We start from the raw sequence: 23,571 nt of genomic DNA on the forward strand, positions 1-23,571 counted from the left end.
TCGAAGGGGCCAAGGCTGAGGAAGGGGGGTTTTCTTGTTGCACATTGATATGTATATGGCTGGGACTGGGACTTGTGACTGTTGGAGGTACATGTAGCAGGGGGTTAGGTCGGGGCCTGGGGTTGGGTGACCGCGGGTAACGATTTTGCTTGCATTGAATAGATCCTTGGCCCTCCTCCGTTCAACCGTGACATTCTTTTTCTTTTTCCTCTCTTTCTCTTCTCCTACATTTCGGGTACTCTTTTGGGGCGACAGACACACTGCTAGGGGGGGTAGGCCGTAGCCTCTGCATGCGTGTAGGGTGGGGGGTATATTTCCTTGTTGGTTTTTTTCTATGGGCCTCCTTTTTCTTTCTTTCTTTTCTCTCTTTCTCTTCTCCCTTTCTACTCTTTACTTTTCTCGTTTGCTCTTTCCTTTCTTATTTCTTGGGTCGAGGGGAGGATTGGGAACTTGTGGGTAGTGCTTGGGGATCGTCATGTGATATGCTTCTTTTCTATCCTGATTTCATTGAGTGCGATTGCTTACCTTACGGATAATGCTTGCTGACTCTTCTGATGATCGTTGCCCACTATAGTCCTAACTGCATTGCTCTGATTCGGATCCTTCCAGACCTGTTGCTATGGACTTATTTCAAAACTTTATAAAACTTAAACCTCATCATCCTGGCGCTCGGCGGCACAATTGTGTATAACGTAATTTGGTCTATTCGTGCTTGTACTGATATGCTGCTGAATCGTATAATTGCTTGCTGATGTGCCCTTTTTTGTCGAGGCCGGCCTGAGGGTTGTAGGCCCGTATCTGTCTGCGCATACTGTTAAATAAAGGTTTTCCAAAAAAAAAAAAAAAAAAAAAAAACAAATGTATTTAATAACGTGCAGTGCCTTTGTGTTTTATTGTAGGAAATTAGGAACCAGAGACGATACCGACAGCACCGCAGGAATGAACGGGTGAAACTCAAGCAAACTTCCCAGGGTTTGAATTCCAAAACTGCATTCTACGAGGAACAAATAGATTACTACAACCTATACATTAAAACCTGTCTGGATAACTTGGCTGCTAACAGCAAGTAAGTTATGGATTTACATTATCTTTACATCCTCTAGGAGGGTGTGAGGCTTTCCTTGCACAATGATGGAAGAGATAAGTAAAATGGTAGTCATTTTTGTGACGTTGGTGTTTAAACTGCTAAAAGTATTGATCGTAATACCAACCGTCCTTAAAGCAGTTGGATTTTTGATTGGTGTGAATGACTGGTCCAAAGATAAAAATTGCCCTTGACATTGTAAGGATGTAGAGCTGAATAAATGTCGGTTTGCTTTAGGTTGTCTCCATCTCCTTGCATCTGATACCTTTACTCACAGCACAGGACCCAACTAGGCCATGTCACAAGACAAACTAGCTGACCATTGACTTCTTGACAGTTTTTCTCTTGGCTTTTAACAGTTAGAGATTTGCATGTTGGGTTTAGCAGGTCATGTTGGTTTAGTAAGAAGGGGGATCTTCACTGTCTTGATTCATAGACCTGTCTGCATGTACTTTTACACCTGTCCTAACTCTACCTCGCTGAATCTCAAGCAGGCTCTTTGTACCTCCTCTTCTTTTACTGTGACCTGCAGTAATCTCCCACCTGAAGAAACAGATGGTGCATAGATTTTTAGCCAACAAAAGATCACTTTCTGTTGACTCTGCAGTAAATCCAGGTTCTCTAGGTCACCTGCAGACTCACAAAGCTCTCCCACCACTGTTTACTTTACAGTATCTCTGCAGAGTAGTATGTGGCGAGAAGCTATTATTTTGTTTGCTTTTTCCTGTGACATTTATTTGCCTCGTCTGTTTTGCAAGCAGTGAAGTATTACATGGGTCCTACCAATTAAGTGTCTTTCTGCGTGAATGTCCCAGATTTGAATGTCCACCTTGTGCTCAGTCCCGTTTACCTAATCAGCTGTGCGGTTGTCATAAGTGGTTCTGTTTTACTCAGTGTATTTTTCATTTTTTTTCACTCCAAGGATGTCCGGGAAGAGCAAGAAGCAGGCTTCGCTCAATTACACCGCTGCCAGACTTTTTGAAAAGGGAGTCCTACTAGAAATAGAGGATCTTCCCATCAGCCAGTGAGTCAATTTGACAATGTTTTTCCAGTGTGGTTATTTCCTACTTATTATGTTTAAACCAGACATCATTTAAAAACTCCACTGAAGGAGCACTAGGCAAGAACAAGTTAGGCTCTCTTGCGTAAATGCTAACCCAAATACAAAAAAAAATATTTTGCTGTTGAAACAGGTTCTGATTATCGAAAGGAGAACAGAGAGGCTTGGCAACCAGGAAAAGTCCAAGTTTAATTTAAAAATAACATTCGGGAATAGCAGCCACATCTCTATGGTTGTGTGTTGGAATTCAGTTTGCTTTAGGTACATGGCATGCTTTATACTGTACACTGGGTGCAATAGTGATGCTAGTCATCCCTTGGGCAGAAAATACTGGTACAGTGGGTCGAAAATTGTGTGTTTTGATGCTTGGTCCTACTGATCGAAGGGCCATAAATACCAACTGGAGGTCACATTCTGAGGTGGTCCAGGTTGGTGGCTGGGTACGTTGTGTTATCTAGGGTGATGCTTAATACTAGGCCTTGTTTGGGTTTTATCTAATGAATGCAACTGACCAGCTGCTCTAGTATCGTGTACGTTGACTGAATGCAGACTCTGCTGTGCATTTATTTGTGTTTGAGTTTGTGCATCTGACTCGTTTCTTTAGGTATTACATCCTGGAACTATATGTAATTTACCGCTGCAATCTTCCACGTGTGTTGGAGTCTTGTTCCATATCTGGTGTCATCATGGGAAGTGCTAGGGGTGAACAGAGGGCAGCTGTCTGCCTTTGTTCTGATAAAGGTTCACTCTGAAACCGGAACAAGTGTTTTATAGTGAATTTGGGTAGCGCAGGCAGCAGTTGCTCTGTGGTGTGCTGGACGCCTAACAGCGGGTCCTTTCTTTAAACCGATCTGATGCTTACATTGCTATCAAGGTACCCACATTTGCAAAGGATATACTGTTGAACTGCTGAAAGCCACTTAAGCATTGCAGGTCTTGGGGTTGATTTTACCTCTTGGTTGTTTCTTGTATTTTCAGGTTTCGGAATGTGATTTTTGACATAATTCCCTGTGATGAGCCTGGCAAATTCCAAGTAAAGGCAAAGTTCATGGGAGTTGATATGGAGAAGTTTCAACTTAACTATCAGGTGAGTGGCCTCACAAATTCACTCATGGTGCAACAAATTATGAAGGTGTGCTATGATGGTCACACAATGTGCCAGGGTAACTTGAGTGCAAAAGAATGTGAAAACTGGAATGAGGCAGAATTGGTAGGCACAACCCTTCCATCATTGTCCCTGCCTATTCTAACACCAGATAACCCACACTGAGTGGAGTCTGTGGCACTACAAATTTCTTTTGCTCCTCTCGGTGGCAGAGGCTCTTGTCTAACGACCCACCCTACCTCTCCCTACTCTTCTCTTCCACTTCAGTTTCTTTGCCCTCACCATCCTGATTTGTGTCTGTAGGTCGCCTATTTCTTGATAGTAATATATATCGATCCTTGAACTGAGTTCTTGCTTGTACTTGCTGAAGAAGGTGTAATCTGTTCCGTACTGCCACCAAATGTTAGCAAGTCGATTCCCATTCTGGTTTCTGTCTTAATGTAAATAGATGACCACTGCTCCAGGCCAGAACCTAGGGCCACTGCAAGGCACCAAGTCTGCCAGAACACTTTCTAACCTAACCCCCCCCCCCCCCCCTCCAACCTCCACTCCCCCCTGAACCACCACCAGACCTTGGGGACTCGTATTGAGCTCCCTTTTGAGAAGAAGGGATTATTTGTGGCCTATAAACAACAAGCAGTTTACCGATTACAAATCTGAGATCGCAGTGTCTGGCTGGGACCAAATTGGAAAACGTTCAAGGCGTGCGTGCTCCCTTATACAGGAACAGGTCCTGGTCACTGAGTGAAGACCAGTCTTTCACGTCATCTCTTACTTCACACCACCTTTCACTCCCCCTGCCCCCCCCCCCCCCACCCGCCCTGCTGCCTTACCATATTTGCCTGCCTCCTAAGGCTTGATTCTCTTGAGGAAGTGCAAGTCTGGGACCATCATTGAATCCAATAGTTTCGCACACTTTCTACTCCATGTCCTAAGCCACTAACCTGTGGAAGTGCATACAGCACATTGGCATTTCATGATTCATTTAGAGCATGTCCCTATGTGGCCTTAACACACACATTTCTTGAAGTCTGATGACAACAGTACCATCCGTTATATCAACGGACTTTAATGGACCCTATGTTGGGAGAAGATTTGGCTCTGGAACTGGACTGAGTGACAGGGGGTCCTTTGCAGTAATATCTGACCTAGTAGCTCCCTCAGAGTGAGGCCATACAATGCCATCCGTCTCTTACTGGAGGACCACAAAGTTAGAATTGCTCCTTGAAGTGATGGCGGCTATTTTTTCCAAGTTAGGGGTTTCTATTTGGAGATCTCTTTGATATGGCCCAGAACAGGAAATATCTATATATCTCCCTCTCAATGGTTTCTGGGGGATACCTTCAGATCCACCTAGTTTCAGACCTGCTCTAACAGCAGGGTGGTTGTGTCCTCAACCCCAATGCTCAAATGCTGCCGTTCAACGTCTGCAGATTAAGCAGCATCAGGTCCTTTTGCCTTCTTGATGCTGGCTAAAATGTCATCTTGGTGGCCAGGAAACCCACTACCAAATCCATCTTTGCAGGTTGCTGGACTAAGTTTGTACATTGGTGGAGTCCGAAGACATCAACCCCTTTAAATCTCACCTATCCGGTAGAGACTTATAGCCGCAGATTCCTTACCCCAGAATTATCCTCAAGCATCAGACTGTTTGCGGAAATTTGTCTTGAGCAGCACACTGCGCGCTGGTAGGTTGAGTTGTTTATCTCCGTGTTGTGTTGTCTGCGTCAGCCATGCCGGAACAGGCATGCAAGGTGTCTATATAAGCGCCACCTCAGCGTGCTGACCTCAGCGCAGATCTGGGAAGAGCTACCCCTAGTCAATTTATTTACTACTTTTTTTCGAAATGTTGTCAGTGTTTTGAGGTTTTTCGTCCTGGTGTGGTAGGATATACCATCCAAGAAGGCTGGCTTCAAGCCCTGTTGTGCTTGTCACCGCTCAATGTCGTGACAGACCCACAACTTGTGTGCCTCTGGTGACAAGAGCGTGCCCCAGGCCTGCTCCGATTGCAACATGATGTACCCGAAGGCCTTGAGGGAGGGATCCCTCAAGCCCCTGGCGGCTCGACGTGCGATGATCCAGATCCCTGTCGAGCGGAAAGAAGCGGTCCAAAGTCAAAGAATCTCGTAGCCCTTGAATCCATCCGGTTATTTGGGTAAGTTTCACCACAAGAAGAAGTCCAAGCATGCTTCGACTTCTCCTCATTTGTCGGCTGACAAGATGAGGAAGCATCAATCAAAGCCTGGCTCCATGGTTGAGCCAGCGCCTGGGCCGGCTCCACACCTCCCCAAGTTTCAGGGATCCAGAGCAACACCCACCCAGTTGAGAGTTTTATGAGGCTATGCACATCATATTTGGGTGGCCCGTTCCCTATGGCACAGCTTCAGCCTTGCAGGTTTGGGAGGGGCCCCTACTGAATCCACGCTGGCACCTCCGGCACTAGACTAGGCCCTTGGGTCTACAGATTGATCCAGATTGAAGCCATTTGTGCCATGTCAAACTTACCTGGCGCCGTGCCGGCGCCCACCGGCGGTGCCATTCCCATTTACATCCCTGGCTCTGACATGGAGCTGGAGGGGCAACGCCCAACTTTACTCTTGTGCTAACTAAAACCATGACTTCCAGGTTGGAGCCTAAGCCCTATTACTATGGGCTAGTACTCTGGGAAGCATAGGAGAGGACGCTGGACCGTGAAGAATACCAGCCTTATGACTCCCTGGACTAGAGTGAGGATCTGGATGAAGCCAATGGACTATACACTTCTCCAGATACTGGCATGCTTTCTCCCCCTACCATGGCTATGAAGGAGGGAGCTTCATTCGCAATCATGGTGGGGAGGGTGGCTGAGGTGCTGGACCATAGCTTTGCCCGCGGCAGCACTCACAACTAATGTCTCGACGGAAGTGCTTCAATTGGGAATGTCCCCTTCCGAGTCATTTCTCTCATTCAACAAAGAACTTACTGATGTCCTGCTTGGGACTTTGTCCAAGCCCAGCACAGGGGCTCTTGTGAACAGAAAAATTATTCACTGACACCGCCCCGCTCCAGGGGACCCCAAATTCCTCACAGAACACCCTAGCCCAGAGATCTTGGTGGTCCAAGCCTCTACTTCATACGTAAGTCATGCTGCATTCCCAACTGCCCTGCCAGATCCGAAATCCAAGAGGCTGGACAGTTTAGGCAAGAAAATGTTTTCTTTCAACAGCCTGGCATTGTGGTCGGTGAATACCACATGCCTTTTGGGCAGCTGTTCCCAAGCTCTGTTGGATACAGTTGCATCGGTGTAGCCTATGGTCCCGGAGAAAGCCCTGGCCTTGCTCTTGCTGAAGGGAGGGATGCAGCTAAGTTCACCATTAGATGTGAACTAGACACCACCAACTCAATAGACTGAGCAGTTTTGTCGACAGTGGCCCTGCGGTGCCACTCATCGTTGAGGACTACGGGTGTTTTCTGGGATGTCCAGACATCACACGTGGATATGCCCTTTGATGGCTCTCCTCTTCGGAAGCAGGACGGATTCAGCGCTGGAGTGATTTACGGACAGCAGAGCTATGGCCAGGTCCCTGGGGATTTTTTTCATGGCTTCACGTGACCCTCCATTCAACTTTCGCTCCTTTTGTGGCCATTGAAAGGGGTTACAGCCACGGCCTTTTCTGCCCATCCACCGCAGCTTGCAAGATTTGCAATTTGTGTGTGGACCCCGTGGGTCAGGTAGCCAGCGATCGGGCCGGCCCACCAACCTCCCCCCTCCCCCCCCCCCCCCCCCCACCCCCCAACCAGCAGCCACAGCCTCCAAACCCTTCTAGACTGCCCGTTTACCATAATGGGGCAGGTGAGTTTTTCAGATTGTCCAAAGCTGCTACTCCCTCTCTTTGAGACTACCCCTCCCTCCATGCCACCTACTTCCGACAGGCTGATGGGGGACCGCCTATCCTTTCTCCACCAGGAAGTGACGGCTCTTTTGGCCAAAGGAGCCATAGAGAGAGTCCCGACGCCAGAAGTGGGTCCTGGTTGCTGCTTTTGCTACTTTCTGGTGCACAAGAAGGACGGAGGCCTTAGTCCTATCCTCAACTTGCGCTCTCCGTTTCTTCCAAAAGAAGTTCAAAATGCTCATGCTAGCTCGGGTCCTATCTGCCCTGGACCCAGGAGACTAGATGGTATTGTTGGACTTGCAGAACACACATTTCCACATTCCTACAGGGGGTCACGGTGGGAAACGCCCGCTTTCAGTTCGCTGTCCTCCCCTCAGGCCTCACCAATGCCCCTCGGGTGTTCACCAAGGTGATGGTGGTGGTTGCAGCTCATCTGTGGAGATCAGGGGTGCCAGTCTTCCCCTATCATGACAACTGGCTGTAGAAGGTAGGTTCGCCCAAGGCTGTCGTCTCCGACCTCCAGACTATGGCAGACCACCTGCATTCTCTGGAATTCACTATAAACGTGCTGAGGTCACACCTGACTCCCTCTCAGGTGCTCCCTTTCATCGGAGCGGTTCTGGGCGCAGTGCAGGTTTGGGCCTATCCTCCAAAATGGAGAATCCAGGATATTCAGGCTATGATACCGATGTTTCAGCCTCTATCCTGGATTTCAATGAGACTAACTTTGTGGCTGCTGGACCTCGTGGCCTCCTGCATCCTGGTGGTGATGCATGCCAGTTGGCATATGTAGGATCTGCAGTGGGACCTGAAGCTCCAGTGGGTGCAGCATCAGGGGAATTTCTCCGACATGGTCCAGATCACAGACTGAACTATAAAGGACCTGCAGTGGTGGGTTATGAACCACGATTGAGTCAGCAGCAGACCCCTATCCATTCCCTAACTAGAACTGACAGTAGTGACAAATGCGTCACTTATGGTATGGGGTGCCCGTCTGAGAGAGGTGGAGATCAGAGGACTCTGGTCTCCTGCAGAATCTGGACTCCACATTAACCTGTTGGAGCTCGCACTGATCCAAGTAGCATTGAAAGCCTTTCTACCCTCCATTCAGGTAAGTCTAGTGCGAGTATTCACGAATAATACCCCCGCCATGTGGCCCTGTTTGCTGGGCGGGTGGGGTTGTGGATTCTTTGTGAAGACCCTACGTTTCTGGACATGTCTGGAACAGCAGGGCATATCCCTGGTGGTTCACCATTTGGCGTGCTCTCCGAACACCAGTGTGGGTGAACTCCGCCACAGATGCCTTGCAGATTATGAATGGCTTCTCCATCCAGAGGTAGTGCTAGGTCTTTCAGCAGTGGGGAGAGCCTTGGTTAGATCTGTTCATCACCGAAGGCAATGCAGAATGTCAGCAGTTCTGTACGCTGGAGTTTCCAAGGTAGCTCTCTCTTGGAGACGCTTTTCTTCTTGAGTAGGGCTCGGGCCTCCTGTATGCCTTTCCTCCCATACCACTCCTGCCCATGGTTCTCTAGATCAGGAACGACCAGCCCAAGTCATCCTTGTGGCTTTGAATAGAGGCATGGAGTTTCTGGTCTCCCGAGTTGTTGAGCATGACAATCGGTCCTCCAATCAGACTGCCCCTTCGGGATAATTTTCTGTCGCAGCAGCAGGGGAGGGCTCTCCACTCGAACTTGTCAACGCTCTGCCTTCTTGTGTGGCGATTGAGTGGCGACAGATGACCGCTTTCTTCCTTCCGCCCGAAGTCTGTCACTTTATGTTGGCAGCCAGACATCCGTCTACCAAGAAATTTGTGGCATGATGTAGAGAAAGACAAATAGATTACCTTTCTATCACAATTTCAAGGGTTCCCCTTTTCGTCCTTTCCCATGCCTAGCAGGGCTCTCCTCTAGGCACTCTGATGGGCTATTTCTCTGCCATTTCAGCTTTTCTGTGGTTGCCTGATCCGCCATCCTTTTTGAAATACCCTATTGTACATAGGTTTCTGAAAGGTTTACATTTGTTTCCACCATCTCCTTTATTATGCCCCAGAGGGACCTCAATCTCATCCTCACTTTTTTTATGTGCGCTCCCATCGACCCTCTGTACAATTGTCCACTCAGGCTCCTTACTATCAAGACAACCTGTCTCTTGACTATAACATCTTCCCGGAGGGTTAGTGAGCTTCAGGCCTCGTCAGTCAAGCCTCCTTATTTGAACATCTACCCAGACAATCTGGTACTTCACACGAGAGCTTCCTTTCTACCAAAAGTGGTTGCTCCCTTTCATGTAGGCCAATCTATCACTCTGCCTGCTTTTTACACTCCGCTGCATCCCTCCAAGGAGGAAGAGCACCTTCACCAGTTCTTCCTGGGCTATGTCGGAGCAAAGAAAGGATGGGACGGTCAGAAGGTGCTCTGTATCATAATCTGCTACGCGTTGGCTAAGAAGCAACCCCACCAGAGCTAAAGCTGTAACCACTGCATTAGCACGCAGAGGTCCGGTCCTAGACATCTGCCAGGCATCAATGTGGGGTTCCTTGCACACGTTTACCCAGCACAGGCAGGTCCTTAGGAATGGCCAGTTTGTCCTTTCAGTCCTGCAGGACTTCCCTGCAGACCCACATCTGGGGAGGTTTTGCTTGGGAATCTGTTCTAAGGAAAGGAATCTGCAGCTAGAAGTCTCTATCAGATGAACAAGTTACTTGCCTTCGGTAACGCCTTATCTGGTAGAGACTTCGTCTAGCAGCAGATTCCCTACTGACCCACCCATCCTCCCTGCTCTGAGAATGGATTTGTAGGGGCAAGGCTTTCCCCTTTCAGGGCCCTAGTTCTCCACACCAGTGGTCTGTGTACTTCGTGGCTCTGTGTTTCTGGCTTGGAAAGTCTCAAAGTAACTGTGGTCAGCGAGCTGGGATGTGCATATATAAGCACAGCACACGTCACTTACAGCGCCACGCAGAGCCGAACAACGCTACCTACCGGCATGCCGGGGTATTGCTCAAAACATTTGCGGATCCAGTCTGACCTCTGGGGATAATTCTACGGTAAGGAATCTGCAGCTAGATATCTCAACCAGATAAGGCATTACCGAAGGTAAGTAAGTACCTTATTCTTTAGGAACATCTTCATTTAAGACTTCTTGCAGCAAACATAAAAATATGATAGTCTCTTGAAAATGCAAAAAGTGTATTCCATCAGCCGTGAGAACCTGTTCACTTTAGTACATCTTCTTATGTCAGTGCATTGAGAAGTATTGTTTTCTTAAAGTAATAGTTTTAAAACATGAATATAGAAGCATTCATGTCTCTCCCCACCTTGCCAATAGGAAGGCAAGTCAGTTGTCATGTGCCACCTCTGGGTGGCCTGCATTGTCATTATACATGGAACACAATATAGTTTATCATATCGAATACAAGAGAAGGTTGTGTACAGGGCACATCCTGAACTTTTGTAATTCAATGTGCTGTTATGTGTAATAATGAAGAAAAAGGAGGCCAAGTGAAATAAAACAAAACAATTGCGTAGGATCACAAAATTAGGTCAAATGGGGAATCCAGGATTGATCGCAGGTTTTCTGGTTTCACATTGTGCAATTTAGCGACTAGATGTACATGCTTCTCTACCCTACATCTTATGTTCGTAGCATGTATAGCTGTAGAAACGCATGCTGTGTATACTCCTGCAATCAAGAGTTGGGCTCGGAATTTGCAAATTGTTTTCCTCAAAGAAGTCTTGTCAATTCACTTCAGACAAGATTTTCCCCCAGAAACGTAAGCTTTGCTTCCGAAGAGGTCCAGCCATCAGACACTAATGCCCCCCTTCCCACCTCCCTCAGGAAAAAAAGCTCTCCAGACAAAGCTCCAACTCCTCTTTCTCCTCCATCGCCACAACCTCCTACACCCCCCCCCCCCATCTCCCATAGTCTCTCCTCACAGGTCCCCGGAGTCTTACTCTTACACAGGCAGCCCTAGCCCTTATTCCCCAGCTGAGGATTTTGCACCTGTGCACCCTGGTGTTTTAGGGGGCCCCAGGGAGGCTACATTGTGGGCCACCTAACCTCTCACAGGTCCTTTTTTATTACATACCCCTTTCAGGGCCTCACACACAGATGACAGTATATCGTACCACAGCATCATCCAACGCGCAGCCACCTACCATAAGGTGGACATGTAGACCACCCCTGAGGAAGAGGACTTCCTGTTGGAGATTCTATCTGAAAGAGATACGTTAGTGATAGATTCCTTACCTTAGAATATCCCCAGGCGTCCGACTGGATCTGGAAAGTTTTCGTCAGCAGTACCACTGCGTGTCGGAAGGTGGCGTTGTGTGGCTCCGCGTCTGTCACTGGCGTAGTATGCGCCAAGCTGACGTCAGAGACTACTTGGGCGCCACCCATGCGCGCTGACCTCAGTTCTTTCTTTTTCCGCGCCAGAAAGCGCAGATCCGGTTAGACCACGTACCCTAGTCACTTTTTGACTAACTTTTGAGACTTTTTGTCTTTCATTTTTGAGTCTTTGACTCCTGGTGCCACGTAGGGATGCCTGGGTTTAAATCCTGCGGGGCTTGTCACCGTAGATGTCGGTGGCCGACCCCCATGGCGTCTGTCTCTACTGTCTGGAGCGTGACCATGACTCCCGGTCATGTTCTGACTGTCTGGCCATGGCTCCGAAGGCCTTACGGGAGCGGTCCCGTAAGCTGTTGGAGGCCCGGCAGTCGTCTTTGTGCCGTTCGAGGTCCAGGGGTCGATCGAGGTACCGACCGTGGAGCCATCATCATCGCTCCTCTGGGTCTAAGTCTTCACACTCTGAATCTGGTAAGAGATGTCATGAGAAGAAGTCGAAGAAGCGTTTTCGCACTCCGACGTCCCCCCCGTCGGTCTCCGGATGCGGACGAGGGGGCCGGGGGTACCTCCCCCGCAGCTCCTTTGGAGCCTGTGTGTCCCGCGGCCTACCCACCTTATCCGGGTCCATGGGCGACTCCTGCCCAGGTGCAAGCTTTCCTTGCTGACATGTACCGCCTTTTCAGGCCTAGGGCTCCCGCCGGCGCGCCTTCGGGCTCTGCGGTCCCAGCCGAGGGCCCTCCCTTGCCGCCGGCGGCTCTGGCCCCAGTGCCGCAAGGTCCTCTGCTGGCGCAGCCCACGGCTCCGTTCCCAGCGCCGCAGTGGGTTCTGTTCGTTCCACCACCGCCCTTGCCCGGTTTCCCGGGCAATTTTGGCCCTAGTTGGGACCCTAATTGGGACACGGAGCCGGACCCTTATTATTCCCCTGTCCCTCCCCCGCCGCCGCAGCCTGTTCCACGGGCAGTGGTGGACGGGGACGACTGGGAGGGGTCTGAGGACCCTCTCGCATGGCAGTGCGGGTCGGAACAGGAATGGACAGAAGAGTGGGAGGATGCAGGTGGCCTTGACCTCTACTCTGAACCTGGTTTTCTTTCTCCTCCTGCTGTGGCTGTGGCTGTGGAGGAGGGCACCACATACACTATGGTGCTCCGTAGAGCGGCTGAGGCCCTTGACCTGCCTACGGTGACCCTCAAAACTAACCTCTTCACTGAAGTACTTCAGCCGGCGGCAAGCTCTATGGAGCCCCTGCTACCATTCAATGAGGCGTTAACTGACGTATTGATGGGCACCTGGTCTAGACCAGCAACGGGGGTTCCTGTGGATAAAAACGTAGCCGGGCGTCACCGCCCGGCCCTGGGTGAACCTGATTTTTTGAAAACCCACCCAACTCCGGAGAGCCTGGTCCTCCAGGCCTCCACTTCCTGAAGCGCATTCCCACCGGCCCCACCGGATAAGGAATCCAAGAAGCTGGAACAGTTTGTCAAGAAACTGTTTTCATCTGCCAGCTTAGGGCTGCGGTCGGTGAACACCGCATGCCTCTTGGGCCGCTACTCCCACGCTGTGTGGGACACGGTTGCACAGGTGCTGCCTCAGTGTCCAGAGGAGGTTCGGACAGTGCTTTCCCAAGCTGTTGCTGAGGGGAAGGATGCAGCAAAGTTTGCCATCCGGTGCGGACTGGACACAGCGGACTCACTGGGTAGGGCGATTTCCACTGCGGTCCACTGGGTTTTTAGGGGATGTTCAGAGTTCTCTTATGGACATGCCCTTTGATGGTACTCGTCTGTTTGGTGATAAGGCAGAGCGTTTTGAGGACTCCTGGGCTACGGCCAAGTCCTTGGGTGCCACGACACGTTCGTTCAGCCAGAAGCCTGCGCAGAACCAACCTCAGCGTGGCCGCGGACGTGGTTCACGCCACAGGGGGCCAGCGTGCGGGTCAGTCCACCTCTGCTCCCGCAGCATCCGCCTCGAAGCCTTCCTTGTCCAGGCTTTGGGGCACACCCCACGCCGGTGAGCGGCAGGATTCGCCATCACCTCCCCCACTGGCGTTCCATTACCTCGGACAGGTGGGAGTTGCAAATCGTCCGAAGGGGCTACTCCCTCCCCTTCGAGTCTGCCCCACCAGCCATTCCACCTCAGTTCAACCGCATGTCGGGGGACTATTTCGGACTCCTCCAGCCGGAAGTCACGGCCCTCTTGGCCAAGGGAGCCATTGAGCGCGTTCCTGGGCCAGAAGAAGGATGTGGTTGTTATTTCCACTACTTTCTGGTCCCCAAGAAGGAGAAAGGGGGCCTGCGCCCCATCTTGGACCTCAGGAATGTCAATCACTTCCTCCGGAAGGAGAAGTTCAAGATGTTGACTCTGGCTCAGGTCTTGGCTGCCCTCGACCCTGGGGACTGGATGGTAGCGTTGGTCTTGCAGGACGCATATTTTCATATCCCCGTCCTGCCGGCCCACCGCATTACCTGCAGTTCACGGTAGGCCAAGAGCATTTTCAGTTTGCCGTGCTCCCATTCGGCCTTACCAGTGCCCCTCGGGTGTTCGCGAAAGTGATGGTGGTGATCGCAGCTCATCTGCGCAGATCAGGGGTTCTAGTCTTCCCCGATCTCGACGACTGGTTGTTGAATGCGGGCTCGCCCAAGGCAGTCGTCTCCAACCTCCTGCATTTGCTGGGGTTTTCCATCAACGTGCCGAAGTCGCACCTGAGCCCCTCTCAGAAGCTCCTCTTCATCGGAGCAGTTCTGGATTCGACACAGTTTCGGGTTTATTCTCCCGAGCAGCGAGTCCGGGATATTCAGGCTATGATTCCGAACTTTCAGCCTCTATCCCGGGTTTCAGTCAGGATGGCCCTCCGGCTCCTGGGCCTAATGGCCTCCTTTATCCTGCTAGTGCAACATGCCAGGTGGCATATGCCGGCTCTGCAGTGGGAACTGAAGTTCCAGTGGGCACAGCATCAGGGCAACCTGTCCGATCACATCCAAATCTCGGAGGGCACTGCATGACAATTACAGTGGTGGCTCACGAATCTCGATTGGGTCGAGGGCAGATCCCTCTCCCTTCCCCAACCAGAGCATACAGTGGTGACGGATGCGTCCCTCCTGGGATGGGGAGGCCACTTGGGAGAGGCGGAGATCAGAGGCCTCTGGTCTCCGGCGGAGTCCCGGCTCCATATCGACCTTTTGGAGCTTCGGGCGATCCGGCTTGCACTGAAAGCATTCCTTCCCTCTGTCCTGGGAAGTGTAGTGCAGGTGTTCATGGACAACACCACCGCCATGTGGTACTGCCGCCTATACCACTTCTGCCCAGAGTGCTGAAGAAGATTCGGCGCCACCGGGCCCAAGTCTTCCTTGTGGCTCCGGATTGGGCACGAAGATACTGGTATCCCGAGCTACTCAGCATGGCGATCAATCCCCCGATCCGACTGCCTCTTTGGGAGGATTTTCTGTCGCAGCAGCAGGGGACAGTCCTCCACCCGCACCTGTCCAGCCTCCACCTCCATGCGTGGAGATTGAGCGGCGACAGTTGACAGCTTTCGACCTTCCTCCCGAAGTCTGTGATGTCATTCTGGCAGCCAGGCGTCCCTCCGCAAAAACGGTATACGCCTGCAGGTGGAACAAATTTGTGGCATGGTGCACAGCAAAGGGTGTGGACCCCCATTTTTCCCCTCTTTCCAAGGTCCTTCTGTTCCTTCTTTCTTTGGCCGAGCAGGGCTCTGCTCTGGGCACTATCAAGGGTTACCTTTCGGCCATCTCTGCCTTTCTACGGCTTTCAGATCAGCCGTCTCTTTTTAAGTCCCCAGTTGTTAATCGCTTCCTCAAAGGCATTACACACACTTTTCCTCCCGTGCCTTTCATAATTCCTCAAAGGGACATAAATCTTGTCTTGACATATCTGATGTGCGCTCCCTTTGAGCCCCTTCATAACTGTCACTTACGTCTTCTCACTCTCAAGACGGCTTTCCTGGTAGCTATCACCTCTGCCAGAAGAGTGAGTGAGCTCCAGGCGCTTTCTTCTAAACCTCCTTTTCTTTCTGTTCATCCGGACAAGGTGGTTTTAAGGACTCTTCCTTCTTTGTTGCCGAAGGTTGTCACGCCGTTCCACATCGGGCAGACCATCACTTTGCCTACCTTTTTCCGCCTCCGCATCCTTCAAAAGAGGAAGAGAGGCTCCACCATCTGGACGCAAAACATGCGCAATCGTTCTATCTAAAGCGCACACAACAGTTCCGGGTGGATGACCAGCTTTTTGTTGGCTACGTGGGCGCCAAAAAAGGTTGGTCCGTACACAAACGAACCATCTCTCGGTGGGTCGTTCTGTGCATCAAAGCATGTTACTCGTTGGCTAAGAAGGAGCCTCCTGTGGGGCTGCGTGCCCATTCTACCAGGGCAACGGCAGCCACTACTGCCTTGGGATGCGGCGTTCCCTTGCAGGACATTTGTCGGGCAACTACATGGACCTCGCTGCACACGTTTACCGAGCATTATTGCCTTGACAGTCCAGTCCGGAGGGACAGCTTCTTTGGCCGTTCTGTCCTCTGTGACTTTCTGGTGTAATCTTGTTCGCAGACCCACCACTGGAGTTGGTATTGTATTCTAAGGTAAGGAATCTATCACGAACGTGTCTCTTTCAGATGCACACGTTATTACTTGTGTAACGATATATCTGTAAGCGACATTAGTTAGTGATTCCTTACCGCCCCACCCATCCTCCCCGCTCTGCGAACTGATTTCTAGGGTTAAGGTCATCCTTTTCAGGGCCCTAGTTTCATGGCACCAGTGGTCAGTTTTTTGCATGGCTCTGCGTTCCTGGCGCGGAAAGTAGTGTACAGAACTGACGTCAGCGCGCATGGGTGGTGCCTAAGTAGTCTCTTTTGACGTCATCTCGGTGCATACGACGCCAGCGACGGACATGGAGCCGCACGACGCCACCTTCTGACGCGCAGGGGTACTGCTGACGAAAACTTTCCGGATCCAATCTGACGCCTGGGGATATTCTAAGGTAAGGAATCTATCAGTAACTAATGTCTCTTACAGATATATCGTTACACAAGTAGGAACTTGTGCTTCTTAAACAGAAAGTTCTGTGCAGTATCTCCCAATGCTTTAGGGGATGATTAAATCCGCCCCTGACATCTCTAAGGAGCCAGTCACATCTTGCGTGTTTATGCCACGCATTGAGAAGAAATAGAAGCCATCCCCCTCTGACGCACTCTACATCGTGGGTCAGGTTCCACTCGACTTGCTAGCAATCACGTCTGCCACCGAGGACACTCGACCTCCTATCAAGGAGAGTAAGAGAATTGATGCTGTAAGGAAAAGATTAACTGGAGATGCAGCAACTCATTGGCTCATCACCACCTCGGTAGGCAACCTCTTTAGATACGACAGAGCCCACTGGGATGAAATGGAGTGGCTCTTGCAGCACTTCCCAGATCAATACCGTAGGAGGGGGGCAAGAGTTAGTTGAGGAACGCTAGGCCATCTCTAATGCCAACATCCAGTGTGCCTTACATGTGGCTTATCCTGCTGCAAGGTGAGTGAACACTTTGGTTATCTTACTGAACCACTCCTGTCACCACGTGTCTGGTTTCAAGCCTGAGGTGCAAGAGCATTTGACCAACCTGCCTTTCGATGGGGAGCACCTCTTTGGACCTCAGGTTAACACAGTGCATGAGACGATCAAAAAAGACACTGGGAACCTGAGGCAATGGGAGTCTTCTTGCAGGTCCCCTCTGTCAGGGGTTCCTTCGCAGGTAAGTCCAGTGGAGGCTCCAAAGCCAATTCACCAAAATCTTCCCAGTCCTACCACAGGCAGCACCAGTGCAATTGCCAGCAGGGCGGTAGATGTTTCACACGGGGCTCTTTTAGAGGGAGCAGCTCTAAGGGTAGAGGCAGAGGTACCCCAGCAAGGGGGCTTCTACCTCCTAACGCTGATTTGCTCTGCACCACCCACCAATCACTGAACACCTGTCAGGGTAAAACTTCAGGGATTTCTTCCCTGTTGGGAGAATACCTCTGACCAGTGGATTTTGTCCATTGTCAAGCACTGCTCCTGCCTAGAGCTCATTACCACGCCAACACAACCCACTCACACCCTCAGCCCGGAGCATCCTACACTTCTTCAAGAGGAGGTCCAGACACTCCTGTCAATAGCCATAGAGCCAGTGCCCCACCGACACCAGGGCAAAGGCATTTACTTACTAGTTTTCCTCATGCCAAAAAGGACGGACCCCTCAGACCAATCCTCGCTCTGTCCTCTCAACAGATGCATCCTGTCAGATCGCTTCTACATGGTTATACTACAGGATGTCATCCCCTCCTATTGTAAGGTGGCTTAATGGCCACCCGTGACCTGAAGAACGCCTGTTTCCACATCCTGATTCATCCAGCTCATCTGCGCTACCTCTGCTTCATAGTAAGTCGTCACCACTATCCATCCAAAGTGATGCCCTTCTGAGTCCTCACAGCTCCAAGGGTTTTCACTAAGTGTTTAGCAGTGGTGACTGCCCACTGAAGCAGGAAGGGAATCCACGTTTAACCTTATCTTGACGATTCGCTGATCAAGCGTGCAAGCAGACAAGATTGCCTGGCTCTCACCCAGGCTGCAGTTTCCCCCTCCACAGTTTAGGGTTCTCAGTAAATGCCACAAAGTCCCACTTGGAACCATTCCAGGTCCAGCTGTTAGGGAGAATCCTCCGTTTTGTCGTGCACAAAGCCTTTCCCAGCCCTCCGAATGTGCATGCTTTCTAACAACTGCTGCATCTATTCAGTTACTCCGTCATCTCTCAATCCGCACTGTTATGCGCCTGCTAGGAATGATGGCCATATGCATAGCTATAGTGCCCCATGGTACGCTTCATACGTGCCTGCTTCAAGAGTGCCTCTCCAGCCAGTTGTCACCAGTGGAGGGTTGCATAGATAATCAAATGTTGATAAAGACCCGCAAATATCACTGTTTGCGGTGGTGGAGGCCTTTAGATCGTGACCTATTGGCCCGATATTGGGAATGCCATTATTAGGGACTTTTTGGTACCTGTTCGAGTTGTCTTTCCGCGCCTTACACTTTATAAATACTTTGTACCTCATTACATATCGGGTCTCAAGCTTATTGGTTTGATACCAGAAACACTCTTACAGAGACCCTCTTGGCATTCGTCTGTGCAGGCTTTGTATGGATTTCCACACAATATCTACGGTGGAATTAGGATAAACAAGGACTACTTGTACTTGAATGATTTTGCTCTTTTGCACATTGTATTTTATAATGTTTTTGTATTTTATTGTGTATTTTTAGATTATGGTTATAGGGTCTGACATCAGGAATACTTGAGCTTTTTTTTAAATTGTGTAACTGAAATGTACTGTTGTATGATATGATCACTTTTATGGCATTAATTTGTCGAATAAAGTATTCTTGAATTGATAATCAAATGTTGATAAAGACCCGCAAATATCACTGTTTGCGGTGGTGGAGCAGCAACAATCTGTTGCAGAACAGGCCCTTCACAGACCCTGTCCTGCAGGTGACATCGCCGCAGACGCACCCCTAGCTGGCTGTGGGGTACCACTAAACATGATAGTCCAAGGTCTCTAGATGTTCTCCATATCAACCGCTTGAAGCCGTTAGTCATTCAACTACCTCTCAAAATGTTTCTCATTCAGATTCAAGGGAATGTAGTCCTGGTGCCTACTGACAACATGTCCGCCATGTTCGATCTGAAGAAGCGGAGAGACACTTCCCCGTCTGCCCTAGCCCAACAGATTTGGCGCTGGGCCATCCCTCACCAGGTTCATCTCCTGGCAGAGTATATACTACCAGGAGTGGACAATGATTTTGTTGATCTGCTCAGCAGGATGCATCAATAAGTTAATGAATGTGAACTCCACCCAAACACAATGTTCCCTTGCTTCCACAGGTGGTGTCCCTGGTCATAGGCCTTTTTGCCACAGCAGAAAAGGCAAAATGCTGAAACCTCGCTAGCAGATTTCCACACCCCCAGGCCATGGACAGTGCCCCGTCGATAAATTGGTCAGGGCTCTTTCCCTATGCTTTCCATTCTCTCCCACTGATCCCAAACGTACTCATGAAACTGAGACAGACTTCCATTACCCTCATTCTAGTGGCTCCAACATGGACTAGACAACCAAGGTTCTCCTCCCTGCTCGAGATGTCCATTGATCTGTATGACAAGCTCCCCGACAGGCCGTACATTCTCACTCAAGACCACTGTACGGTCAGACTCCAGGCAGCTCAACCTTCCGATTTGGCACCTGAAGTCCTAGTTTGGTTACCTTGGACTGCTACAGGAGTGCATTGGCTTACTCCGAGAAGCCCGCAGGCCCACCACATGTACCTGCTATGCCGCATAGTGGAAACTGTTTGTCTGCTACTGTGCCCCAAACAACCTTGAACCACTCGCCCCTACTTTCAGCATATTCTCTACCATCTCCCGCACCATCAGAATTGGGGGTTGGTTTATACATCATTCAGGCTATACCTAGCCACTACTGCCGCATACATGCAGAACCGAGAATGCTCCTCTCGTTTCAAAAGCCCCCGCTATCAAGGCCTTTGTGGAGGACCTTGTGCAGTGGATCCCATCTAGAGTACTTCCTGCCCCAGCCTGGAATAATAAACATTGTACTTACCTGACTAATAGGGCCACCCTAAGTAGCATGATGTGTAAGAAGGTGTAAATGTTGCCATTTGTAGTGTTTCACCTCTTATTTGTTGTGAAAATCGATCAATAGGATGTGTATTTTGGATTCTTATTCAATGAACTACTCAATTTTCCTCGTCCAATTAAGTTGCACATTTAACATGCCAATTTTACTGTACTCGTTTCTTCACTTCTATAAAAGATTAATTTCGAAAGAAAATTGAATTGTGGGAGATCTTATTCCAAACTGCAGAGCCGTCACCCTCCACCCTTGTATCTGTCATCGGGTTGGAGGCCCAGTTGGGGCTCTATAGCTGGCAACTATTTTGCTGAAATGTCTTTGCTTGCGATGGTAGTGTGTAATGTCTCATATCTCCTTATTCCTTCTCAGGACCTCCTCCAACTGCAGTATGAAGGTGTTGCTGTTATGAAAATGTTCAGTAAAGCTAAGGTCAACGTGAACCTTCTGATCTTCCTGCTGAATAAGAAGTTCTTCAAGAAGAAGTAAATGAACTCCCCCCTTGAAGGAAACGTTGGGCCGGATCCCCAAACCCTGCACTAGGAAACCCAGCAACAGGGTTCCAAGTTTGGCTGCTTATGCTACAGTTTTAGCCAAGACGGACAAAGCTCGATGGTCACAGTAGACACCACGGCTACTGCTCGCGTTCATAGTTTTTTCGAACACTACATAAACTCTGCACTGCTGTATGACTGGAGAGAGAGAGAGAGCACCTTACCAAAGTAGGACCTCCCCAAGGACCAAGGCAGGGTGGAGCCCTGTTTGAAATGGTCTGACTTTCCACTGTGTCCTCCAGTGGAAGATTATGCTGCTTTAGTTAACCTGCTTTTTATAAATGTGTTTCTCCTACATCAGTGCCATCCGCAGACGCCTGGAGGTCACTAATGGCTTGGTCTGCGACCTGGCAGGTGAAGCATTTACTTTTCTCTTTGTTTATGTTCTCGGACGTCTCGCTCTTGCGAAGCATGGAATGGTCATACTCGTCACTGACGTGCCTCATCAGTCGGGGAACTCCAGACCTGGATGAGTGTTTAAACCTATTTTAATCCGATTTCCTCCGGCTGGGCCAAGCTTCTTCGGAAAAGTTGTTGAGCTGCTGGGAGTGCTCAAATTGTTGGTGCAGACCTAGTCTTCAACAAGCTGCATAAAGCGTATGAACCTGAGCCTACCACGGTCTCCTTCAAGCTGGAGCGGTGCACGCCTCACCCTAGCACCACAACACCTCCAGTACAGTGAACCATTGTTTAGGGACCATGATGTATTGAAAATGATGGAATGCGCCAGTGATGAGGAATGTCTTGAGGAAGCGAAGCGAAGTGGCTTTGGTAGTGGATGGGGCTGGAGGCAGACGGCGGAGTGGTTCTCTGTATTACTCTAGTTGGCGGCTGATGTGTCCTTGTCTGCTGAGATGTCAAGGTCACAGCTGTAAAGAATGGCATGTGAGGGGTGGGACTTAGGAATGTGTTTTAATTTGTTTTATTTCATTAATCAATGGAATGACCATGAGCAACGCCGTCACCAAGGCCCTGATGTTGAGTTTTGTTTGCTGGTCTGCCGCAGACATTTGATATAATCTATTTTCCTGTTCTGCTGTCCCAGATCACAGTTGTCAAATTGTATCTTAAGGGAGACTACTGATGACTTTGTGTAAATGTATTTCATTGCTGCATTGTAAGTTCAATGCTCTGACCCATTTTCTGTGTGTAGTGGGAGGGGGCAGCATTGCACCTGTGAAATAAGTCGCTCTTTATAGAAAATCGATTTGTAGTGGTCTCGGCACACAGGGCCCGCCATCGGGCTAGTTATCCTGGAACTGACCTTGAACGAGAAGCGTTGTCACAGATCTGTGGAGAAAGAGGAGTCCCGATATATGGAGGGGTGGCTATCGATTTTCATGTTTCATTCGAAATTCTGCCCTTTCTGTCTCTCTGTGACTAACTGAATTCAGTGTGCCTGCTGTCCGCCGCCACCCACATACAGAAAGCGAGGGGTGGGCGGGACTCGGGGGCGTTCTCACATTGCGCCATGGTATTCCGCTAAAAGAAGCCCATCTTTTATTGTCGTGTAATGCCGGCATACTTTTGAAAATCCTTTGAATTAGTGAAAAACCTCTTCTGGCATTGTACGTTACCTTTTTAGCCCTAAAATGGCTTGACTGCAGCATGAAAGTTATTGTGAATTCGCAATGTGCCCTTAACCAGACCAAAAGCACAAGGTAGCTCGGCACACACCGAATATCTGAGCAAGAGAGCCAGGCCGCCTGGGAGTCGAGTCAAAGGGCGGCTCAGAGTTGCAAATGTGGTAATTCTTTCATATGTAAAATGCTGACTTCCGGCTAAGGTCTTTAAAAGCGTGCGCCTTCGTTTATTTGGCCTGTGCGAGACCCTGTATCTACTTTTCACTTTCTTCTCTTGTGGCGGCATTTCAATATGGTGTGTTATCCAGAATTCGTGATGTAGAAAAGCATTTTTCAGCTGACCCTGCTGCCATGGTATTTCTTTTTAGCTTTTAACATGCTTAGCAGCCACAAATAATACGCCATGCCCACCTAACCTTTTCCTTTGGATAACTGTAGAATTATTTTTTTGATAAAGGCCTTTGGCTATTACTTTTAACTCCGCAATAATCACTGGACGCATTTAAATCAAAATAAGATCTTTAAAACGGTTTTGGAGGAACCTCGTGCAACCTACTGATGGGCGCATGGTGTGCTTTGTGAATAAAACATTAGTGTAGAAAAGGTAACGGATCCTTTCTTTGGCCGGCAATTTAAACGGGTGCACTGACATCTAGTGGCACAACCAGGTATTACTGGTTTAAGTAACGGTTGTGAGTCTGAGAGCCCTTCGCCTTTAAACAATTTTTATTTAAGATTTTTATGTTAACATTTTAAATTACTGTAAACTATTTGATTTTTTTTTTGCTTGTCTTGTGTATATATATTTGCGGTCGCCTTGACACCTAAATCATGGCAAGCTAATTCCTTCTGCTGCAGGGCAGTGCCATTTCGGTATAAATGATCTTAAACTTTCGTGTCCAACATCTTGCACTGCCTGCCACTTTTTTTGTACAAAGTGAGAGATTAATTAAAAAAAAAAAAAAAATAGCACAGCACCTTTGCAAATGCTCCGTTTCCCTAATTTGCGAAAGCAGCGCTGGGCGTTCTTTTCTGGATAATTGAGGCGGTACTGGTTACGGCTTCTTCTGTTTTACAGTTAAATGTGCCCTTTGTCTTTCAGCAGCAGTTCCCACGGGTTTTCATCAGTTTACCCCTAACAGGGGGCACATTATATCATTAATTCTATTCATACTGCCACCATGGGGGTCGTCCTATCGCGTGACCTCGTGCTGATTGCCTCTTCATTTAAGTGGCTTTCAGCTACCTGCATGCTAAGGTCAGATATGAGAAAGGTCACAGCCTCCATTTGCAATTTAGA

General features: G+C 49.4%; 1 protein-coding gene across 1 annotated transcript in view; it reads left to right on the forward strand.

The window, feature by feature from the left end:
• IQGAP3 (IQ motif containing GTPase activating protein 3) overlaps positions 1–23,238 on the forward strand; it is a 187,733-nt gene extending 164,495 nt beyond the window's left edge. The window contains exons 35-38 of the mRNA XM_085639704.1: positions 900–1,066; positions 2,007–2,108; positions 3,123–3,231; positions 20,507–23,238. Of these exons, the coding sequence (XP_085495830.1) occupies positions 900–1,066; positions 2,007–2,108; positions 3,123–3,231; positions 20,507–20,623 (495 nt within the window). The 3' untranslated portion in view covers positions 20,624–23,238. The remainder of the gene's footprint in view (positions 1–899; positions 1,067–2,006; positions 2,109–3,122; positions 3,232–20,506) is intronic.
• Positions 23,239–23,571: the final 333 nt, after the last annotated feature.

This window comes from Triturus cristatus, chromosome 12 (assembly GCF_964204655.1).
Source record: "Triturus cristatus chromosome 12, aTriCri1.1, whole genome shotgun sequence".
NCBI lineage: Eukaryota > Metazoa > Chordata > Amphibia > Caudata > Salamandridae > Triturus > Triturus cristatus.